General features: G+C 48.0%; 1 protein-coding gene across 1 annotated transcript in view; it reads left to right on the forward strand.

Annotated features, from left to right (window-relative positions):
* BHMG1 (basic helix-loop-helix and HMG-box containing 1) overlaps window positions 1-19367 on the forward strand; it is a 474014-nt gene that overhangs the window by 321627 nt on the left and 133020 nt on the right. The window contains 3 exon segments of the mRNA XM_030219977.1: window positions 12661-12810; window positions 13366-13701; window positions 13704-13897. Coding sequence (XP_030075837.1) covers window positions 12661-12810; window positions 13366-13701; window positions 13704-13897 — 680 coding nt within the window.

Below are 19367 nucleotides of genomic sequence, written 5' to 3' on the forward strand. Positions count from 1 at the left end.
ACATTGAACTCTCTCCTCAAGGTGCCCCCTCCCCCAACTCCCCCTTCATTATCTCCTCAGACCCTTGCTGAATTCTTTCACAACAAGGTTCAAAAGATAAACCTTGCTTTCTCTACCTCACCAGCTCTCCCTCCACTAGTCCGTTCCACTCTCTCTCCTTCCCCTCATTCCCTTTCCTCCTTTCCTGAAGTTACTATTGAGGAAACTACACTTCTCCTTTCTTCCTCAAAATGTACCACTTGTTCCTCTGATCCCATTCCCACCCACCTTCTTAATGCCATCTCCCCTACTCTTATTCCTTTTATCTGTCACATTCTCAACCTCTCACTTTCCACTGCGACTGTCCCTGCTGCCTTTAAACATGCTGTGGTCACACCTCTCCTTAAGAAGCCTTCACTTGACCCTACTTGTCCCTTTAATTACCGACCCATCTCCCTCCTTCCTTTTCTCTCCAAATTACTTGAGCGTGCTGTTCACCGCCGCTGCCTTGATTTTCTCTCCTCACATGCTATTCTTGACCCATTACAATCTGGTTTTCGCCCTCTCCACTCAACCGAAACTGCGCTTACTAAAGTCTCCAATGACCTATTACTGGCTAAATCCAGAGGTCAATATTCCATCCTCATTCTTCTTGATCTTTCCGCTGCTTTTGACACTGTCGATCACAGCATACTTCTCGATACCCTGTCCTCACTTGGATTCCAGGGCTCTGTCCTTTCCTGGTTCTATTCCTACCTCTCCCTCCGCATCTTTAGTGTTCACTCTGGTGGATCCTCTTCTACTTCTATCCCTCTGCCTGTCGGCGTACCTCAGGGTTCTGTTCTTGGTCCCTTCCTCTTTTCTATCTACACTTCTTCCCTTGGTTCATTAATCTCATCCCATGGCTTTTCCTACCATCTCTATGCTGATGACTCCCAAATCTACCTTTCTACCCCTGATATCTCACCTTGCATCCAAACCAAAGTTTCAGCGTGCTTGTCTGACATTGCTGCCTGGATGTCTCAACGCCACCTGAAATTAAATATGACCAAAACCGAGCTTCTCATTTTCCCCCCCAAACCCACCTCCCCGCTCCCCCCGTTTTCTATTTCTGTTGATGGCTCTCTCATTCTACCTGTCTCCTCAGCTCGAAACCTTGGGGTCATCTTTGACTCTTCTCTCTCCTTCTCTGCTCATATCCAGCAGACCGCCAAGACCTGTCGTTTCTTTCTTTACAACATCCGTAAAATCCGCCCCTTTCTTTCCGAGCACTCTACCAAAACCCTCGTCCACACCCTTGTCACCTCTCGTTTAGACTACTGCAATCTGCTTCTTGCTGGCCTCCCGCTTAGTCACTTCTCCCCTCTCCAGTCGGTTCAAAACTCTGCTGCCCGTCTCATCTTCCGCCAGGGTCGCTTTACTCATACTACCCCTCTCCTCAAGACCCTTCACTGGCTCCCTATCCGTTCTCGCATCCTGTTCAAACTTCTTCTACTAACCTATAAATGTATTCACTCTGCTGCTCCCCAGTATCTCTCCACACTCGTCCTTCCCTACACCCCTTCCCGTGCACTGCGCTCCATGGATAAATCCTTCTTATCTGTTCCCTTCTCCACTACTGCCAACTCCAGACTTCGCGCCTTCTGTCTCGCTGCACCCTACGCCTGGAATAAACTTCCTGAGCCCCTACGTCTTGCCCCATCCTTGGCCACCTTTAAATATAGACTGAAAGCCCACCTCTTTAACATTGCTTTTGACTCGTAACCACTTGTAACCACTCGCCTCCACCTACCCTCCTCTCTTCCTTCCCGTTCACATTAATTGATTTGATTTGCTTACTTTATTTATTTTTTGTCTATTAGATTGTAAGCTCTTTGAGCAGGGACTGTCTTTCTTCTATGGTGGAGGCTATTATTAAGAATAAAATTGCAGAGCATATACAAAAACATGGACTGATGAGACAAAGTCAGCACGGATTTAGTGAAGGGAAGTCTTGCCTCACCAATCTAATGCATTTTTTTGAGGGGGTAAGCAAACATGTGGACAATGGGGAGCCGGTTGATATTGTATATCTGGATTTTCAGAAGGCGTTTGACAAAGTGCCGCACGAAAGACTCCTGAAGAAATTGCAGAGTCATGGAATCGGAGGTAGGGTATTATTATGGATTAAGAACTGGTTGAAAGATAGGAAGCAGAGAGTAGGATTGCGTGGCCAGTATTCTCAGTGGAGGAGGGTAGTTAGTGGGGTCCCGCAGGGGTCTGTGCTGGGTCCGTTGCTTTTTAATGTATTTATAAATGACCTAGAGATGGGAATAACTAGTGAGGTAATTAAATTCGCCGATGACACAAAATTATTCAGGGTCGTCAAGTCGCAGGAGGAATGTGAACGATTACAGGAGGACCTTGCGAGACTGGGAGAATGGGCGTGCAAGTGGCAGATGAAGTTCAATGTTGACAAGTGCAAAGTGATGCATGTGGGTAAGAGGAACCCGAATTATAGCTACGTCTTGCAAGGTTCCGCGTTAGGAGTTACGGATCAAGAAAGGGATCTGGGTGTCGTCGTCGATGATACGCTGAAACCTTCTGCTCAGTGTGCTGCTGCGGCTAGGAAAGCGAATAGAATGTTGGGTGTTATTAGGAAGGGTATGGAGTCCAGGTGTGCGGATGTTATAATGCCGTTGTATCGCTCCATGGTGCGACCGCACCTGGAGTATTGTGTTCAGTACTGGTCTCCGTATCTCAAAAAAGATATAGTAGAATTGGAAAAGGTACAGCGAAGGGCGACGAAAATGATAGTGGGGATGGGACGACTTTCCTATGAAGAGAGGCTGAGAAGGCTAGGGCTTTTCAGCTTGGAGAAGAGACGACTGAGGGGAGATATGATAGAAGTGTATAAAATAATGAGTGGAATGGATCGGGTGGATGTGAAGCGACTGTTCACGCTATCCAAAAATACTAGGACTAGAGGGCATGAGTTGAAGCTACAGTGTGGTAAATTTAAAACGAATCGGAGAAAATTTTTCTTCACCCAACGTGTAATTAGACTCTGGAATTCATTGCCGGAGAACGTGGTACGGGCGGTTAGCTTGACGGAGTTTAAAAAGGGGTTAGATAGATTCCTAAAGGACAAGTCCATAGACCGCTATTAAATGGACTTGGAAAAATTCCGCATTTTTAGGTATAACTTGTCTGGAATGTTTTTACGTTTGGGGAGCGTGCCAGGTGCCCTTGACCTGGATTGGCCACTGTCGGTGACAGGATGCTGGGCTAGATGGACCTTTGGTCTTTCCCAGTATGGCACTACTTATGTACTTATGTACTTATGTTTGTGCAGCGCTGCGTACGCCTTGTAGCGCTATAGAAATGCTAAATAGTAGTAGTAGTAGTACCCGTGAAGCGTCGACGCCGGGAGGACCACTCGCCCTCCATACAAGAGGTGTCGATGTGCTCTGATCTGGTCAGCCCGGTACCGCCTCCGCACCCCAGGCAGGTTTTCAGCTCTTCACCGGTACCGGCCCCGCTGCCTTGCTCGACAGCCACTCTGGACGAGCGCCTCAGAGCCATACTTCCAGAGATTCTGGAAGGGCTGCTGCGACCTTCTGCTCCAGTACCGCCAGTGCCTGTGCTGGCGGTACCGTCAAGATATGTGTCAGTTGGCTCTCCGCCCGTGATGCGGACTGCAACGCCGGTACCGCTTTTGGCATCGGCGTCTGCTGCCACCCAGGATGAGTCCCCGCCGACGTCGCTGGAGGAAGCTTCGTCGCTACCGTGAACAGGAGTCTTCCTCTCGGCACCGCCATTGAGGACCGAGTTCCTCGGCGTCCAGACAGGCTCGGCTTCGGACTGAAGTTCGTGAACTTGTGTCCGATACCAACAGTGAGGACTCGTGGGAGGCAGAGGAGGGCACCAGGTATTTCTCTGATGAGGAGTCCTGTGGTCTTTCCGATCCCATTCTTTCGCCAGAGAGAGAGCTTTCTCCCCCCCCCCCCCCCCCCCCCCCCACCCCCGAGAGTCTGTCTTTCTCATCCTTTGCCCGGGAAATGTCTACAGCCATTCCCTTCTCAGTGGTTACTGAGGACGAGCCCAGGGCTGAGATGTTCGAGGTCCTGGACTATCCTTCACCACCTAAGGAGTCGTCCACTGTTCCCCTTCATAATGTCCTGAAGCAGACATTGATGGCGAACTGGGCAAAACCATTAAGTAACCCCCACATTCCCAAGAAGATTGAGTCCCAGTATCGAATCCATGGGGACCCGGATTTGATGAGGACCCAGTTGCCTCATGACTCTGGAGTTGTGGATTCGGCTCTCAAGAGAGCCAAGAGTAGTAGAGATTACGCCTCGGCGCCCCCGGGGCGCGAGTCTAAGACTCTGGACTCTTTTGGGAGGAAGGCCTACCATTCTGCTATGCTCGTGTCCAAGATACAGTCCTACCAGCTCTACACGAGCATCCACTTGTGGAACAATATGAGGCAGCTGACGGACTAGGTCGATAAGCTTCCATCGGAGCAGGCCAAGCCTTTTCAGGAGGTGGTAAGGCAGCTGAAGGCGTGTAGGAAATTCCTGTCCAGGGGTGCCTACGATACTTTTGATGTAGCATCTAGGGCCGCTGCTCAAGGTATAGTGATGCGCAGACTCTCATGGCTGCGTGCCTCTGACCTGGAGAATAGAGTCCAGCAGCGGATTGCGGATGCTCCTTGCCGGGGGGGGGATAACATTTTTGGTGAGCGCGTTGAACAGGTGGTAGAACAGCTCCACCAGTGGGACACCACATTCGACAAACTCTCCCACCGGACGCCTTCAGCATCTACCTCAACAGGTAGATGTTTTTATGGGGGAAGGAGGAATGCTCCTTACGCTTATAATAAGCGTAGGTACAATCCACCTGCCCGCCAGCCTGCTCAGGCTAAGCCCCAGCGCGCTCGTTCGCGTCAACAGCGTTTGCCTCAACAGGCCCCTGCAGCTCCCCAGCAAAAGCAAGGGACGGGCTTTTGACTGGCTCCAGGCGAGCATAGCCGAGATAAAAATGTCCGTGCCGGACGATCTGCCGGTCGGAGGGAGGTTAAAGTTTTTTCACCAAAGGTGGCCTCTCATTACCTCCGACCGTTGGGTTCTTCAAGTAGTCCGGCTAGGATACGCCCTCAATTTGATCTCAAAACCTCCAAATTGCCCTCCGGGAGCTCAGTCTTTCAGCTTCCAGCACAAGCAGGTACTTGCAGAGGAACTCTCCGCCCTTCTCAGCACCAATGCGGTCGAGCAAGTGCCACCGGGGCAGGAAGGGCTTGGATTCTATTCCAGGTATTTTCTTGTGGAAAAGTAGAGGAGTGTGGTAGCCGTGTTAGTCCACTCTTAAGGTTATCAATAGAAATCAAACAAAATAAAACATGGAAAAGAAAATAAGATGATACCTTTTTTATTGGACATAACTTAATACATTTCTTGATTAGCTTTCGAAGGTTGCCCTTCTTCGTCAGATCGGAAATAAGCAAATGTGCTAGCTGACAGTGTATATAAGTGAAAAACATTCAAGCATTGCTATGACAGTCTGACAGGGTGGGAGGATGGGGGTGGGTAGGAAGTATGCATGGGGACATCAAAGTATATCTTTGGTATTCTAACAGGGTGGGTGTGGACAGGTGAGGGGAGGGTGATCAACAGAGACATACAGCTTTATGGTTTATAATGGGCTAGGAACCCCAGGTCCTTGTTAAGTCCTTTCTGTTGGGTGTTAAAATATTCAATCATTCTGACTTCAAAGGTCTTACGTTCTTGTATGGTTTTAAAGTTACCTTTGAGGATTCTCACTGTGAAGTCACTGGTGCAGTGTCCTGGTCTTGTAAAATGTTGCCCAACAGGCGTGGGAACCCTGCTGGCACCAGCATTGTTTATATGATGTCTATGTAAATTGAATCTTGTCTTAAGCATCTGGCCTGTTTCTCCAATATAGCATCCTTCATTACATTTTTTACACTGAATGATATATACCACATTGGAAGATGAGCAAGTGAAAGATCCCTTTATGTTGAATGTCTTTCCTTTGTGGATGACTTTGGGGTCCTGTGAAATATTTTGGCATAGTTTGCAACTGGATAAATTACAGGGAAGTGTGCCCTTCTGTTCCTTTTCAGTCTGTGAAGGAAGTTTACTTCTGATTAGCTTGTGTTTTAAATTGGGTGGCTGTCGGAAGGCCAGTACTGGTGGGGATGGGAATATCTCTTTCAGTAATTCATCCTCCTGGAGTATAGGTTGTAGATCTCTTATGATTTTCCTCAGTTTTTCCAGCTCTGGATTGTATGTCACTACAAGCGGGATTCTGTCTGTGGATTTTTTCTTTTTGTACTGTAGCAGATTCTCCCTGGGTGTTTTGAGGGAGGAGGCAATATTCTTGGAGATTATTTTGGGGTTGTAGCCCTTCTGTTTGAAGGATTCAGTCAGGGTTTTAAGGTGTCTGTCTCTGTCCCCTGGGTCAGAGCAGATACGGTGGTATCTTGTGGCTTGGCTGTAAATGATGGATCTTTTTGTATGTGAAGGATGGAAGCTGGAGTTGTGGAGATAGCTACATCTGTCTGTGGGTTTCTTGTATACAGATGTTTGTATACAGCCATCACTGATTGAGACTGTGGTGTCCAAAAAATTGACTTTTTCTGGAGAGTAGTCAATTTTGAATCTGATTGTAGGATGGTATGTATTGTGGAAAAGAAAACAGGGTGGATGCGTCCCATCCTAGACCTAAGGGCCCTGAACAAATATCTGGTCCGAGAAAAGTTCAGGATGCTTTCACTGGGCACCCTTCTTCCCATGATTCAGAAAAACGATTGGCTATGCTCTCTGGACTTAAAGGACGCTTATACTCACATCCCGATACTGCCAGCTCACAGACAGTATCTTCGGTTCCGTCTGGAAACACGGCACTTTCAGTACTGTGTGCTTCCCTTTGGTCTTGCCTCTGCACCCAGAGTGTTCATGAAATGCCTGGCGGTAGTGGCGGCGTCTTTACGCAGACTGGGAGTGCATGTGTTCCCTTATCTCGACGATTGGCTGGTAAAGAACACCACGGAGGCAGGAGCTCTACAGTCCATGCAGGTGACTATTCGACTCCTGGAGCTATTAGGGTTTGTGATAAATTATCCAAAGTCCCACCTTCTTCCAGTTCAGAGACTAGAATTCATAGGGGCTCTGCTGGACTCCCAGATGGCTCATGCCTACCTCCCCGAGACGAGGGCAGATAATCTTCTGTCCCTTGTTTCCTGGGTGCGAGCGTCGCAGCAGATCACAGCTCGGCAGATGTTGAGATTGCTCAGCCACATGGCCTCTACGGTTCACGTGACTCCCATGGCCCGTCTTCACATGAGATCAGCTCAATGGACCCTAGCTTCCCAGTGGTATCAAGCTGCGGGACGTCTGGAAGACGTAATCCGTCTGTCCACAAATTTTCTCACCTCCCTTCATTGGTGGACAATTCACTCCAATTTGACCTTGGGACAGTGGTGTGCTGGAGCCGGCTCGCAAGATCCGGTTGTTAAATTTTGGCCGGACTTGCGAGCCGGTTGTTGGAAAGGGCGAGCCGGCTCTCCCTCCCTCCGCCCTCCGGATCCGGTTCCTCACTTGACTATCGAATTCTTCGGGGCAGGCAGTGTTGCCTGCCCGCTGCTATCGATGACTTTCCTCCGCCGCCTGTTTGCGCTTTAAAAATGGCCGCCGAGACTTCCAGAGGCGGCCTCGCGAGACTTCTGTAAGTCTCGGCGGCCATTTTGAAGCGCGATCGGGCGGCGGAGGAAAGTCAGCGATGGCAGCGGGCAGGCAACACTGCCTGCCCCGAAGAATTTGATGGCCAAAGTAGGGTCGGTGAGGGACCGGATCGGGAGGGAGGGAGGAAGCAGGAGAATTTGTGAAACAAGTCGGGAGGGGGTGGCAGGGGACAGAACTGAGCTGCTGGGCATGGGTGGATGGAGGGCAAGGGTGAGGAGGGTCACTGCTGGGCATGGGTGGATGGAGGGCAGGGGAGAGGAGAGGAGGGTCACTGCTGGGCATGGGTGGATGGAGGGCAAGGGAGAGGAGGGTCACTGCTGGGCATGAGTTGATGGAGGGCAGGGGAGAGAAGGGTCACTGCTGAGCATGGGTGGATGGAGGGCAGGGGAGAGGAGGAGGGTCACTGCTGGGCATGGGTGGATGGAGGGCAGGGGAGAGAAGGGTCGCTGGCCATGGGTGGATGGAGGGCAGGGGAGAGAAGGGTCGCTGGCCATGGGTTCATGCAGGGCAGGGAAGAGGAAGGTCACTGCTGGGCATGTGTGGATGGAGGGTCACTGCTGGACATGGGTGGATGGAGGGCAGGGTAGAGAAGGGTCGCTGGCCATGGGTGGATGGAGGGCAGGGGAGAGAAGGGTCGCTGGCCATGGGTGCATGCAGGGGAGAGGAGGGGTCACTGCTGGGCATGGGTGGATGGAGGACAGGGGAAAGGAGGGTCACTGCTGGGCATGGGTGGATGGAGGGCAGGGGAGAGGAGGGTCACTGCTGGGCATATGTGGATGGAGGGCAGGGGAGAGGAGGGTCACTGCTGGACATGGGTGGATGGAGGGCAGGGGGAGAGGAGGGGAGAGAGAATAAATGCTGGACATGGATGGAGGGGAGGGAAGAGTGAGGAAGGAGATAAGATAAGGGAAAAGGAAGAGAGGAGAAAAACTGCACATGGATGAAGAAAATAGGCAGAAGCTGAGGACCAGAAATGAAGAAGAAAGGAGGAAAGGAAAGAAATAAATGGAAAGGAAGCCCTGGAAACGGAGTTAAGAGGACAGATAGCAGCAGAATCGGATACTGGGCCAGCATGATCAGAAAAACAGTCACCAGACAACAAAGGTAGAAAAAATCGTTTTATTTTCATTATAGTGTTTGGAATATGTTCCCTTTGAGAATCAGGTGCTCAACATTAAAAGTTTATATTTATTTACTTATTTATGGCATTTTATCCCACATTAAACATGAATTAGATTGGAACCTGGGATCATTTAATTTTTTTTTCCTGGAGAGAGTAATGCATTGCCCCCCCCCCCCCCCCCCCCCCCCCACTGGCTATAGCCAGCTCTGCAATTTTGGAGGGCGCAGAGGTGGATGGGGGGAGCGCAGAGGTGGATGGGGGGAGCGCAGAGGTGGACGGGGGGGGGCGCCGAGGTGGACCGGGGAGAGAGCCTGTTGTTAAAAATTTACCAGCACACCACTGCCTTGGGACGTCCCTTTCAAATTCCTCAGCCTCAAAAAGTGCTGACTACGGATGCGTCTCTCCTGGGGTGGGGAGCTCATGTCGATGGGCTTCACACCCAAGGATGTTGGTCCCTCCAGGAGACAAGGTTTCAAATCAATCTCCTGGAGTTACGAGCGGTCTGGAACGCGCTAAAGGCTTTCAGAGATCCGCTATCCAACCAAATTATCCAAATTCAGACAGACAATCAGGTTGCCATGTATTACATCAACAAGCAGCGATGTGATGTTATAAAATACAAGTGGGGTGGAGAAGTAGCCTAATGGTTAGTGCAGCGGTCTAAGAACCAGAGGAACTGGATTTGATTCCCACTGCAGCTTCTTGTGACTCTGGGTAAGTCACTTAACCCTCCATATGATTTAGGCACAGTATATAGAATACGCTTAGTTGTGCCTAAACTTATATACATCCACTTACACCAATGAAAACATGGCGTAAATTCCTGCGTGTAGATTTGCAGGGACTGGGCCATAGTCTATAACACCGTGCATAAATTTTGGAATGCCCATAACCACACCATTTTTTGAATGTGTGCATTAGAATTTAGGAGCAGTGAGTTACAGCATACACTTAGCAAGTTATGCGCGCAAATTCTAATCATTGCCAATTAGTTCTCATTATTGCTTGTTAAGTGCTGTTAACAACGCTGATTGGTTTCTTAAGCCAATTAAGTTTATTTATTATTTATGAACATTTATACCCCACTTTTTTCCACATATTGTTGTGTGTTACACACATTCTTATGGAATACACTTGATTTTAGGCGCAATACATAGAATCTGGCAGTATGTGTGTAAGTCACAACTCCATCCATACTCTACTCTATTTCTGCCTTGTGCAAGTACATGCTGATTTGCAGTGTGGGCACTTTTAGGTATGACCCAATTTTATAAGAGCCCGTCTATGCACCTAAAACAGCATTTTAGACTTGAAGATGTCTTATAAAATTACCCTCAGGTGCTATAGCATTTTTGGTACCAGGATTCTCCAGTTCTTCACAGACTTTTTTTTTTTTCATATTTATCACTCTCTAAATTCATTTTGGGTTCAGTTAATCTGCTGCCTGTATTGTGTTGTTGTTTTATTGTGTGTGTACTAGTCACTTTTCCAAAGATTAAGGAAAGGAAACGCAAAAACTCTTCTGCCTTGCTTCTTGCTCCTTGGCTGTCTCTATTGCTATTTTTGAGATACTTTTGCAGTAGTTGAAGTACCGAACTATGTTTTTAGTCCTAACCATATACTCGGGCCCTGGACATTTATAACTGTGTTTTTGTCTGATCAGAAGTAGTGGCATTTATACTAGCTGAATATAGAGTGCAAATAAGTGCAATATTAGTTAAGACACTTATAGGTCTGATTTTTCCTCATTAGAAGTATGAGCACTTATATTGCTGGATTTTTCGGAAAGAATAGTTGGATCTTTTAGAAATTAAACTTAGAATTTAAACATTTCTGGCTTCTGTTTCTCATGACTAGATAGGTTGGCATTTCTCTATTTGGAACTGTTTTTGCCTGTGATAAAGGATTTTAAGTCTGAATCAGTACAGATAGTCTGTGAACCCTGAGCACATTTTTATACACTTACAGTTTTGGAGACTAACCAGAAGGATGCTGGGCTGCACACAGAAAGAGGTATAAACAGCGAAGAAAAGAGGTGTTAATACCCCTATACAAGTCGTTTGTGAGTCACCACTTGGAGTATTTTGTTCACTTTTTGAGGCCTTATGTACTAAGGACATTAAAAACACTTGAAGAAACAAAAATGGTATGGGGTTTGCTCCACTAGACATTTGAGAAGAGACTTGATGACCTGAATATTTATTCCGTAATGGAAAGGAGGGATAGGGGTGATATGAGGACATGAACGGAGGTTAACTTAGGAGTAACATCAGGAAGTATTTTTTCACAGAGAGGGTGGTGGAGATGAAAATAGTGATGGAATTCAAAAATGTATAGGATATACACAAAGAATTCCTATATAGAAGGAGAATGGAATCAAAATAAATTTGGTGCTCAGATGGCAACTCCAGTAATTGGGAAACAAGACCAGCATCGGGTAAACTTCTGTGGTCTGTACCCCAATTATGGCTTCAGCGGCAGCTCCAGTAGTCGGGAGAATAAGACCAGTGCCGGGCAGATTTCTACTGGTTGTGCCCCAGAAATGGCAAGGACAGATCAAGATCAAGTATGCATATGTTATATTGCATCATACCATATGCTATGAGTTGATCTTGATGGGCAGACTGGATGGACTATGCAGGTCTTTATTTGCTGTCTTCTACTATGGTACTCAAGATGTACTATGTGAAACCAGAGCAAAAGGTCCATCAAGACCTGTATCCTATCGCTGATAAGTGTCTAATCCAGGGCACAGTTACCAGATTGGATCCCAAAAAGTTGATTTCATTATCTAGTGGTTAGAGCACCAGTCTTGACATCCAGAGGTGGCCAGTTCAAATCCCACTGCTGCTCTTTGTGATCTTGGGCAAGTCATTTAACCCTCCATTGCCTCAGGTACAAAATTAGATTGTGAGCCCTCCAGGGACAGAGAAATACCTAGTGTACCTGAATGTAACTCACCTTGAGCTACTACTGAAAAAGGTGTGAGCAAATCCAAAAATAAATTCCGGGTATAAGCAGTGGCTTTACCAAACCTACATGACTAATAATGGTTTAAAGACTTTTCCACCTGAAACTTTGTCTAAACCCATTTTAAACCCAGTTATGCTAGCTGCCTTTAGCTTATCCCCTGGCAAAAACATTTCACAGCTTGATTGTACTTTATTTTCAGCCTGTTGTCTATTAGTTTCATAAATGTCTCCCTAGTCTTAGTACTATTTGAAAGGATAAACAACTTCCCTATTTCTCTTCCACCCTATTCAGAATTTTACAGACTTCTATCATATGACTGAGAGGAGCTTTTCATCTGAAAAGCTCTAACCTATGTAGTTTTTCTTCATAAGGGGGTTGTTTGATCCCTGTTATCATATTTGCTACCCTTCTCTATACCTTTTTTAGTTCCACAATATTTTTGAGAAGAGGTGACTTGAACTGCATGTTGTACTCAAAATGTAGTTTCACCATGGCTAGAAGGAAGAAAACGGAAAGCAAAGAAAGTAAATGAAAAAAAGAGGCACCTCCCAAAAAGCAAAAAGATGAAGAAAATATATAAAATAAGGTTGGGGGGAATGCTATGAGAGAGAGAATCCTGACTTCTAAAAACAAATCTTGACTGGTGTTTAAATTTTCTAAAACTTTTTTCAGCTCTTAGGTTTTGGCTTGAAAGGGTCGGGCTTTAAAGCTGAATCAAATGTGTGTTTTTACAGGTGAGGTGAGGACATTTTTTGTATGTATATATGTGTATACAAAATTTTACTGATTCTTTTCTATAACCAAATATTTTCCTTTGTCACTTCACTGTGATTTCAGGACAGCCTTTACGTTGGTCTCCAGGCAAAAGCTGGTGTGGAACCTCCTGGTCCAGTAAAGATCTGGGTTTGAGTCCATCACTGTTCACATCTCCTGGCCGCTTGCTTCTGGGACAAGTCCTGCAGGAAGGGCCAGAAGACCTATCTCAGGGTAAAGTAGACCTGTGTCTTCTGTGACCCAGAGTATTGCAATGTGGCTGCAGCCTTGGGAGTGTTCTTACCAGCTATGTGTTTGCACATCCAGAAAGCCAAAGTCCAGGATAGTAAAGCATGATGGAAGAGCAGTATTAGCTAAACATTCATATGCTTATTAACTGTATTTAGACTTGTAGCACTCAAAAGTGCATTAACCACACATGGAAATCATTTTAAATGAGAAAGAAGAAGCCAAACTAAAGTAGGATAATTGCTAAGGCCAATTGGAAAGGAACAGACAAAGCAAAATAGCAGATTTTCCAAATTTGATTCTTAAGTTTACCAAATTTTCATACTATTTGAATTTCTGCTTCCTTGTACAGTTGTACACTTTATTTTCAGTTTTCATTTGTAACAGTTTTACAGTAGACACTAGATGAGTTGCCATCCAATCAGTTATTGAGAGGGAAGAGAAGTGATTGGGTCAGAGTTACTTAGCTTAATAAATAAAAAGAAGAGGAAGCGCCAAATGTTTGTATTTCTGAGGCATTTATGTTTTTTCTCCTTTCAGTTCTGTTTGAAGATGTGTGCCTAAGTCCCCAATTTGCCTGCTCAGCCCTCTCGAAGAGTCTTCCTGGGAATCTGCAGGCAAAGGTATGTGCTGCAGTTACATTTCTGGCACCAGAAACATATAGAGAATACTCGTACAATATGAATTACTTCTGGATGAAGAAACAATGCTGATTGTGAAAAGATATGAGCCTAAATAGAAGGTTCTTTTAACATGTATATGAAAGGACATGCTGGGCCATGGAAAGATGTTCTTATAAACAAAATATTCTTATAGTGAAAATTAGTTCCAAACAAAAGAATAGTTCAACATCTTTATTATTCTTTGACTTTTTCTCTGGTTTTCGTTTGCACAGCAGGACCCTGATCAGACAGTACCCAACACTCCACGGGCTTCTCTCAACCTGTTCCAGTCTGCATTTTCTCTGGATCACTGCTACCTCTCAGTCAGTGAAACCAGCAGAACTGATTCCAGCCCTAGTTCTGGAGTGTCCGAGTTAGTTTCAGCCTGGAATAATCAACTGCTGAAGGAGGTGAGGAGGCACAGTGAATAAGAAGCGTGACAAAGCAAGGCAGAAAAAAGAAACAGAGACTTTACGCAAGGACAAGGAGAAGAAAGCAAAGAGAAATCATTTATTAGAGATCATGAAAATTGCTCCCTTTTACAGAAACAGTCTAGAGCAGTAGCATCACTGTAGAGCAGTAACTCTCAACCAGTGTGTCAGGACACACTGGTTCAACAAAAATGTGATATAGACCTCAACTATATTTGGCCCCAGGTTTGGGAGTGTGCAAAGCAGGGAGCCAAGTACTTGAAATCCCCATAGCCCCTCCCTAATTCTGCTCTCTCTCCCCCCCCCCCCCCCCCCCCCCCCCCCCCCCGTCACACCAGTTGATTGCTATTGCCACCAGCTCAAGCTGAAAATGTTGCAGTTCTGCTTCCCTTCCCAGTCTGCCACAGGCAATTAGCACTACTGCATCCTGAAGCTATCTGTGCAGCCTGTGGTCTTGATTACTGCTTGCCAGTCTGGCCCAGAAACAGGGGTATTGCTTTCCCCACCTTGTGGTCACAATCACTACCATTGCTGGCTGCAGGGAAGTAGGAGATAGCCTTAGGAAACTTCCTTGCAATCTTTCTCCATCTGCCAACTCTGATCGTTGGGTGGAGGGAGTGATTTTCAAAAGTGGGACTGGTGATGGAGGGGTGTTGAAAGAGAAAAAAAGAGATAAATCACATAGGGGTAGGGAATATGGGCAGGATTTGAGAAAGATGAGATGTGCCTGGTTGGTAAGAGAGAAGGTATGAGCCTGGTGGTATAGCTACAGGAGGGGAACCCTAGGGGTGGTAAGTTCACTCCTCCCCCAAAGAAAAATGGCTTTCAGAATTGGGATTAGGTGGGGACTCTAGAAATTGGGCAGGAGTGTGGGGACTTTTTGACCAAATGGGAACAACTGAGTATGGATTCAGGGATTGTGTGGCACTGAGGGCAAGGCACAAGCATGGAGGGATAGGCAGTGGTATGTAGATCAGCCTGGAGTATTTGAGACAAGGCATAGAAGGGTGGCGTGCAGAGAAGATGTGAAATTGAAAGAGGTGCAAGTGCTAGGGAAAAGATATGAGAAAAGGGGACCTGTGAAGGGATGATAGTAGGTGGGAATATAGGACCTGGAAAGGATCTGAAAGGAGATAAGGGAAGCTAAGTAGGCAATAAGAAACAGAAAAAAAGTGCTGGAGGTCAGAGAGGGGAGAATGAGTGACAAGGAAGGAGTCGGGCAGATTAATGTACAGTGGGGGAAATAAGTATTTGATCCCTTGCTGATTTTGTAAGTTTGCCCACTGACAAAGACATGAGCAGCCCATAATTGAAGGGTAGGTTATTGGTAACAGTGAGAGATAGCACATCACAAATTAAATCCGGAAAATCACATTGTGGAAAGTATATGAATTTATTTGCATTCTGCAGAGGGAAATAAGTATTTGATCCCTCTGGCAAACAAGACCTAATACTTGGTGGCAAAACCCTTGTTGGCAAGCACAGCGGTCAGACGTCTTCTGTAGTTGATGATGAGGTTTGCACACATGTCAGGAGGAATTTTGGTCCACTCCTCTTTGCAGATCATCTCTAAATCATTAAGAGTTCTGGGCTGTCGCTTGGCAACTCGCAGCTTCAGCTCCCTCCATAAGTTTTCAATGGGATTAAGGTCTGGTGACTGGCTAGGCCACTCCATGACCCTAATGTGCTTCTTCCTGAGCCACTCCTTTGTTGCCTTGGCTGTATGTTTTGGGTCATTGTCGTGCTGGAAGACCCAGCCACGACCCATTTTTAAGGCCCTGGCGGAGGGAAGGAGGTTGTCACTCAGAATTGTACGGTACATGGCCCCATCCATTCTCCCATTGATGCGGTGAAGTAGTCCTGTGCCCTTAGCAGAGAAACACCCCCAAAACATAACATTTCCACCTCCATGCTTGACAGAGGGGACGGTGTTCTTTGGGTCATAGGCAGCATTTCTCTTCCTCCAAACACGGCGAGTTGAGTTCATGCCAAAGAGCTCAATTTTTGTCTCATCTGACCACAGCACCTTCTCCCAATCACTCTCGGCATCATCCAGGTGTTCACTGGCAAACTTCAGACGGGCCGTCACATGTGCCTTCCGGAGCAGGGGGACCTTGCGGGCACTGCAGGATTGCAATCCGTTATGTCGTAATGTGTTACCAATGGTTTTCGTGGTGACAGTGGACCCAGCTGCCTTGAGATCATTGACAAGTTCCCCCCTTGTAGTTGTAGGCTGATTTCTAACCTTCCTCATGATCAAGGATACCCCACGAGGTGAGATTTTGCGTGGAGCCCCAGATCTTTGTCGATTGACAGTCATTTTGTACTTCTTCCATTTTCTTACTATGGCACCAACAGTTGTCTCCTTCTCGCCCAGCGTCTTACTGATGGTTTTGTAGCCCATTCCAGCCTTGTGCAGGTGTATGATCTTGTCCCTGACATCCTTAGACAGCTCCTTGCTCTTGGCCATTTTGTAGAGGTTAGAGTCTGACTGATTCACTGAGTCTGTGGACAGGTGTCTTTCATACAGGTGACCATTGCCGACAGCTGTCTGTCATGCAGGTAACGAGTTGATTTGGAGCATCTACCTGGTCTGTAGGGGCCAGATCTCTTACTGGTTGGTGGGGGATCAAATACTTATTTCCCTCTGCAGAATGCAAATAAATTCATATATTTTCCACAATGTGATTTTCCGGATTTAATTTGTGATGTGCTATCTCTCACTGTTACCAATAACCTACCCTTCAATTATGGGCTGCTCATGTCTTTGTCAGTGGGCAAACTTACAAAATCAGCAAGGGATCAAATACTTATTTCCCCCACTGTATTTGAGGTGGATGAATGTATTTGAGGGCCTGGGAGGAGATTGAATACAGAGATTTGGAAATTGGGTTCTACAGATTCATTTAAAGACAAAGGGGGAAAAAAAAACTAGGGAATGAGTGAAAATAGTATAAGTTATATAGCTTTTGTCAAACCTAATTTGCATATTTGAAAGGTGGCCACATCCATTTCCAGTCTTTTTCATCAGTCAGAGTTGTGGTCTTGCCTTAGTCCTAGCCATACCCCTTTTTGATGATCTATCCAAGATGGCGACCTCCAGGAACCCAAATAAACAGGAAGTGACTTCAAGAACATGCCTTACACTGCCCCTTTTTAATGTATCCAAGATGATGGCCTCCAGAAATCCATGTAGACAGGAAGTGATGTCATCAACATGATATCTCTATCATGTGTAGGGTATATTCTCCGAGGACAAGCAGGCTGCTTGTTCTCACTGATGGGTGACGTCCACGGCAGCCCCTCCAATCGGAAACTTCTCTAGCAAAGTCCTTTGCTAGTCCTCGCGCGCACCGCACATGCGCGGCCGTCTTCCCGCCCGAAACCGGCTCGAGCCGGCCAGTCTTCTTTTGTCCGCACTCGGTACGGTCGTGTTTCGCCGTGTCGAGCCCCGGAAAGTCGACCTCGCGCGTCCAAAGTTATTTTTGACGTGTTTTTTCTTCGGAAAAGTCTTTTAAAGTGTCGGGAAGTGCTCCGGTTTTCGTGTTACCCTTCCCGTACTTCCAGCTTTTTGCCCCGATAAGTTTTCTTTCGTCGTCGGGGTAGGCCTCTTTCGGCCTCGGTCGAGATTTTCTCCCTCTAAATCTTTTGGTGCTCTTTTTCCGTCATTTCGGACTTTGATTTCGCCGGCGTGATTTTTCCGCCCATGACATCGAAGCCTTCCAGCGGCTTCAAGAAGTGCACCCAGTGCGCCCGGGTTATCTCGCTCACTGATCGACACTCGTTGTGTCTTCAGTGTCTGGGGGCCGAGCACCGCCCTCAGAACTGTAGTCTGTGTTCCCTGCTTCAAAGGCGGACTCAGGTAGCGAGATTAGCCCAGTGGAACGTGTTGTTCTCGGGCTCTTCGTCGGCATCGGCACCGGGATCTTCGAGTGCATCGACGTCGTCAGCGTCCAGACCATCTTCCTCGGCCGCCCCTGCATCAAGTGCATCGAGGCATCGGGCCTCTGCATCGGCGCCGAGACATCGGATAGCTGCATCGACGTCGGTGGTACCGGGACCTCGTCTGCTGATGTCGTCGGACGGTGGTGCATCGTCAGGAGTGCAGGTGAGGGCTGTCCATTCCCCTGCTGGTGGCGGTGAGCCTTCGGGTGGGTCTCCTCCTACCCTGAGGGCTCCTGCGGTACAGCCCCCCCGAGACCGACCTCCTTCGGCCTCGGCCCCGAGGAAGCGACGGCTGGATTCTACGTCCTCCTCATCGGTGCCGGGGAGCTCCGGTGACATGCTTCGGAAGAAATCGAAGAAGCATCGACACCGGTCGCCTCCCCACGTCGGCACCGAGAGCTCTGGGTCGCCGAGGGAGTCGGCACCCAGCAGGCATCGGCACCAAGAAGACCGCTCACCCTCTGTTCAGGAGGTGTCGATGCGCTCCACTCTGGACAGCCCGGAACAGCCTCCTCGCCCGGAACAGGTTCTGACGTCGACGCCTGCATCGACCTCTTTGCCTTTCTCTGCAGCCGCTCTGAACGAGAGCCTCCGGGCCGTTCTCCCAGAGATTCTGGGAGAGCTGTTGCACCCTACCCCTCCGGTACCGGCGGTGCTTGCGCCTCCGGTACCGTCGAGCGTGGCGCCGGCTGGCCCATCGCCCGGGGTGAGGTCCCCGACGTCGGTACCGCGTGCGGTGCCGACTGCGGCCACCTCCCAGGAGGGCTCCCCGACTACGTCGGCGGAGGGAGCTTCGCCGATGCGGGCGAGGGAGTCTACCTCTCGACGCCCCCATCGTGGACGTGGCTCCACCGAGTCGAGCCGGGCGAGGTTGCAGACACAGGTTCGCGAACTTGTGTCTGACACCGAGGGTGAGGCCTCGTGGGAGGAAGAGGAAGACCCCAGATATTTCTCTGACGAGGAGTCTGAGGGTCTTCCTTCTGATCCCACTCCCTCTCCTGAAAGACAGCTTTCTCCTCCTGAGAGTCTGTCTTTCGCTTCCTTTGTCCGGGAGATGTCTACGGCCATCCCCTTCCCGGTGGTTGTGGAGGACGAGCCCAGGGCTGAAATGTTTGAGCTCCTGGACTATCCTTCTCCACCTAAGGAAGCGTCCACTGTTCCCTTGCACCATGTCCTCAAAAAGACATTGCTTGCGAACTGGACAAAACCTCTAACTAATCCCCACATCCCCAAGAAGATCGAGTCCCAGTACCGGATCCATGGGGACCCAGATCTGATGCGCACTCAGTTGCCTCATGATTCTGGAGTTGTGGATCTGGCCCTAAAGAAGGCTAAGAGTTCTAGAGAGCATGCTTCGGCGCCCCCGGGCAAAGACTCTAGAACCTTAGACTCCTTTGGGAGGAAGGCCTACCATTCCTCTATGCTCGTGGCCAAAATCCAGTCTTACCAGCTCTACACGAGCATACACATGCGGAACAATGTGCGGCAGTTGGCGGGCTTGGTT

Source organism: Microcaecilia unicolor, chromosome 11, assembly GCF_901765095.1.
Source record: "Microcaecilia unicolor chromosome 11, aMicUni1.1, whole genome shotgun sequence".
Taxonomy (NCBI): Eukaryota; Metazoa; Chordata; class Amphibia; order Gymnophiona; family Siphonopidae; genus Microcaecilia; species Microcaecilia unicolor.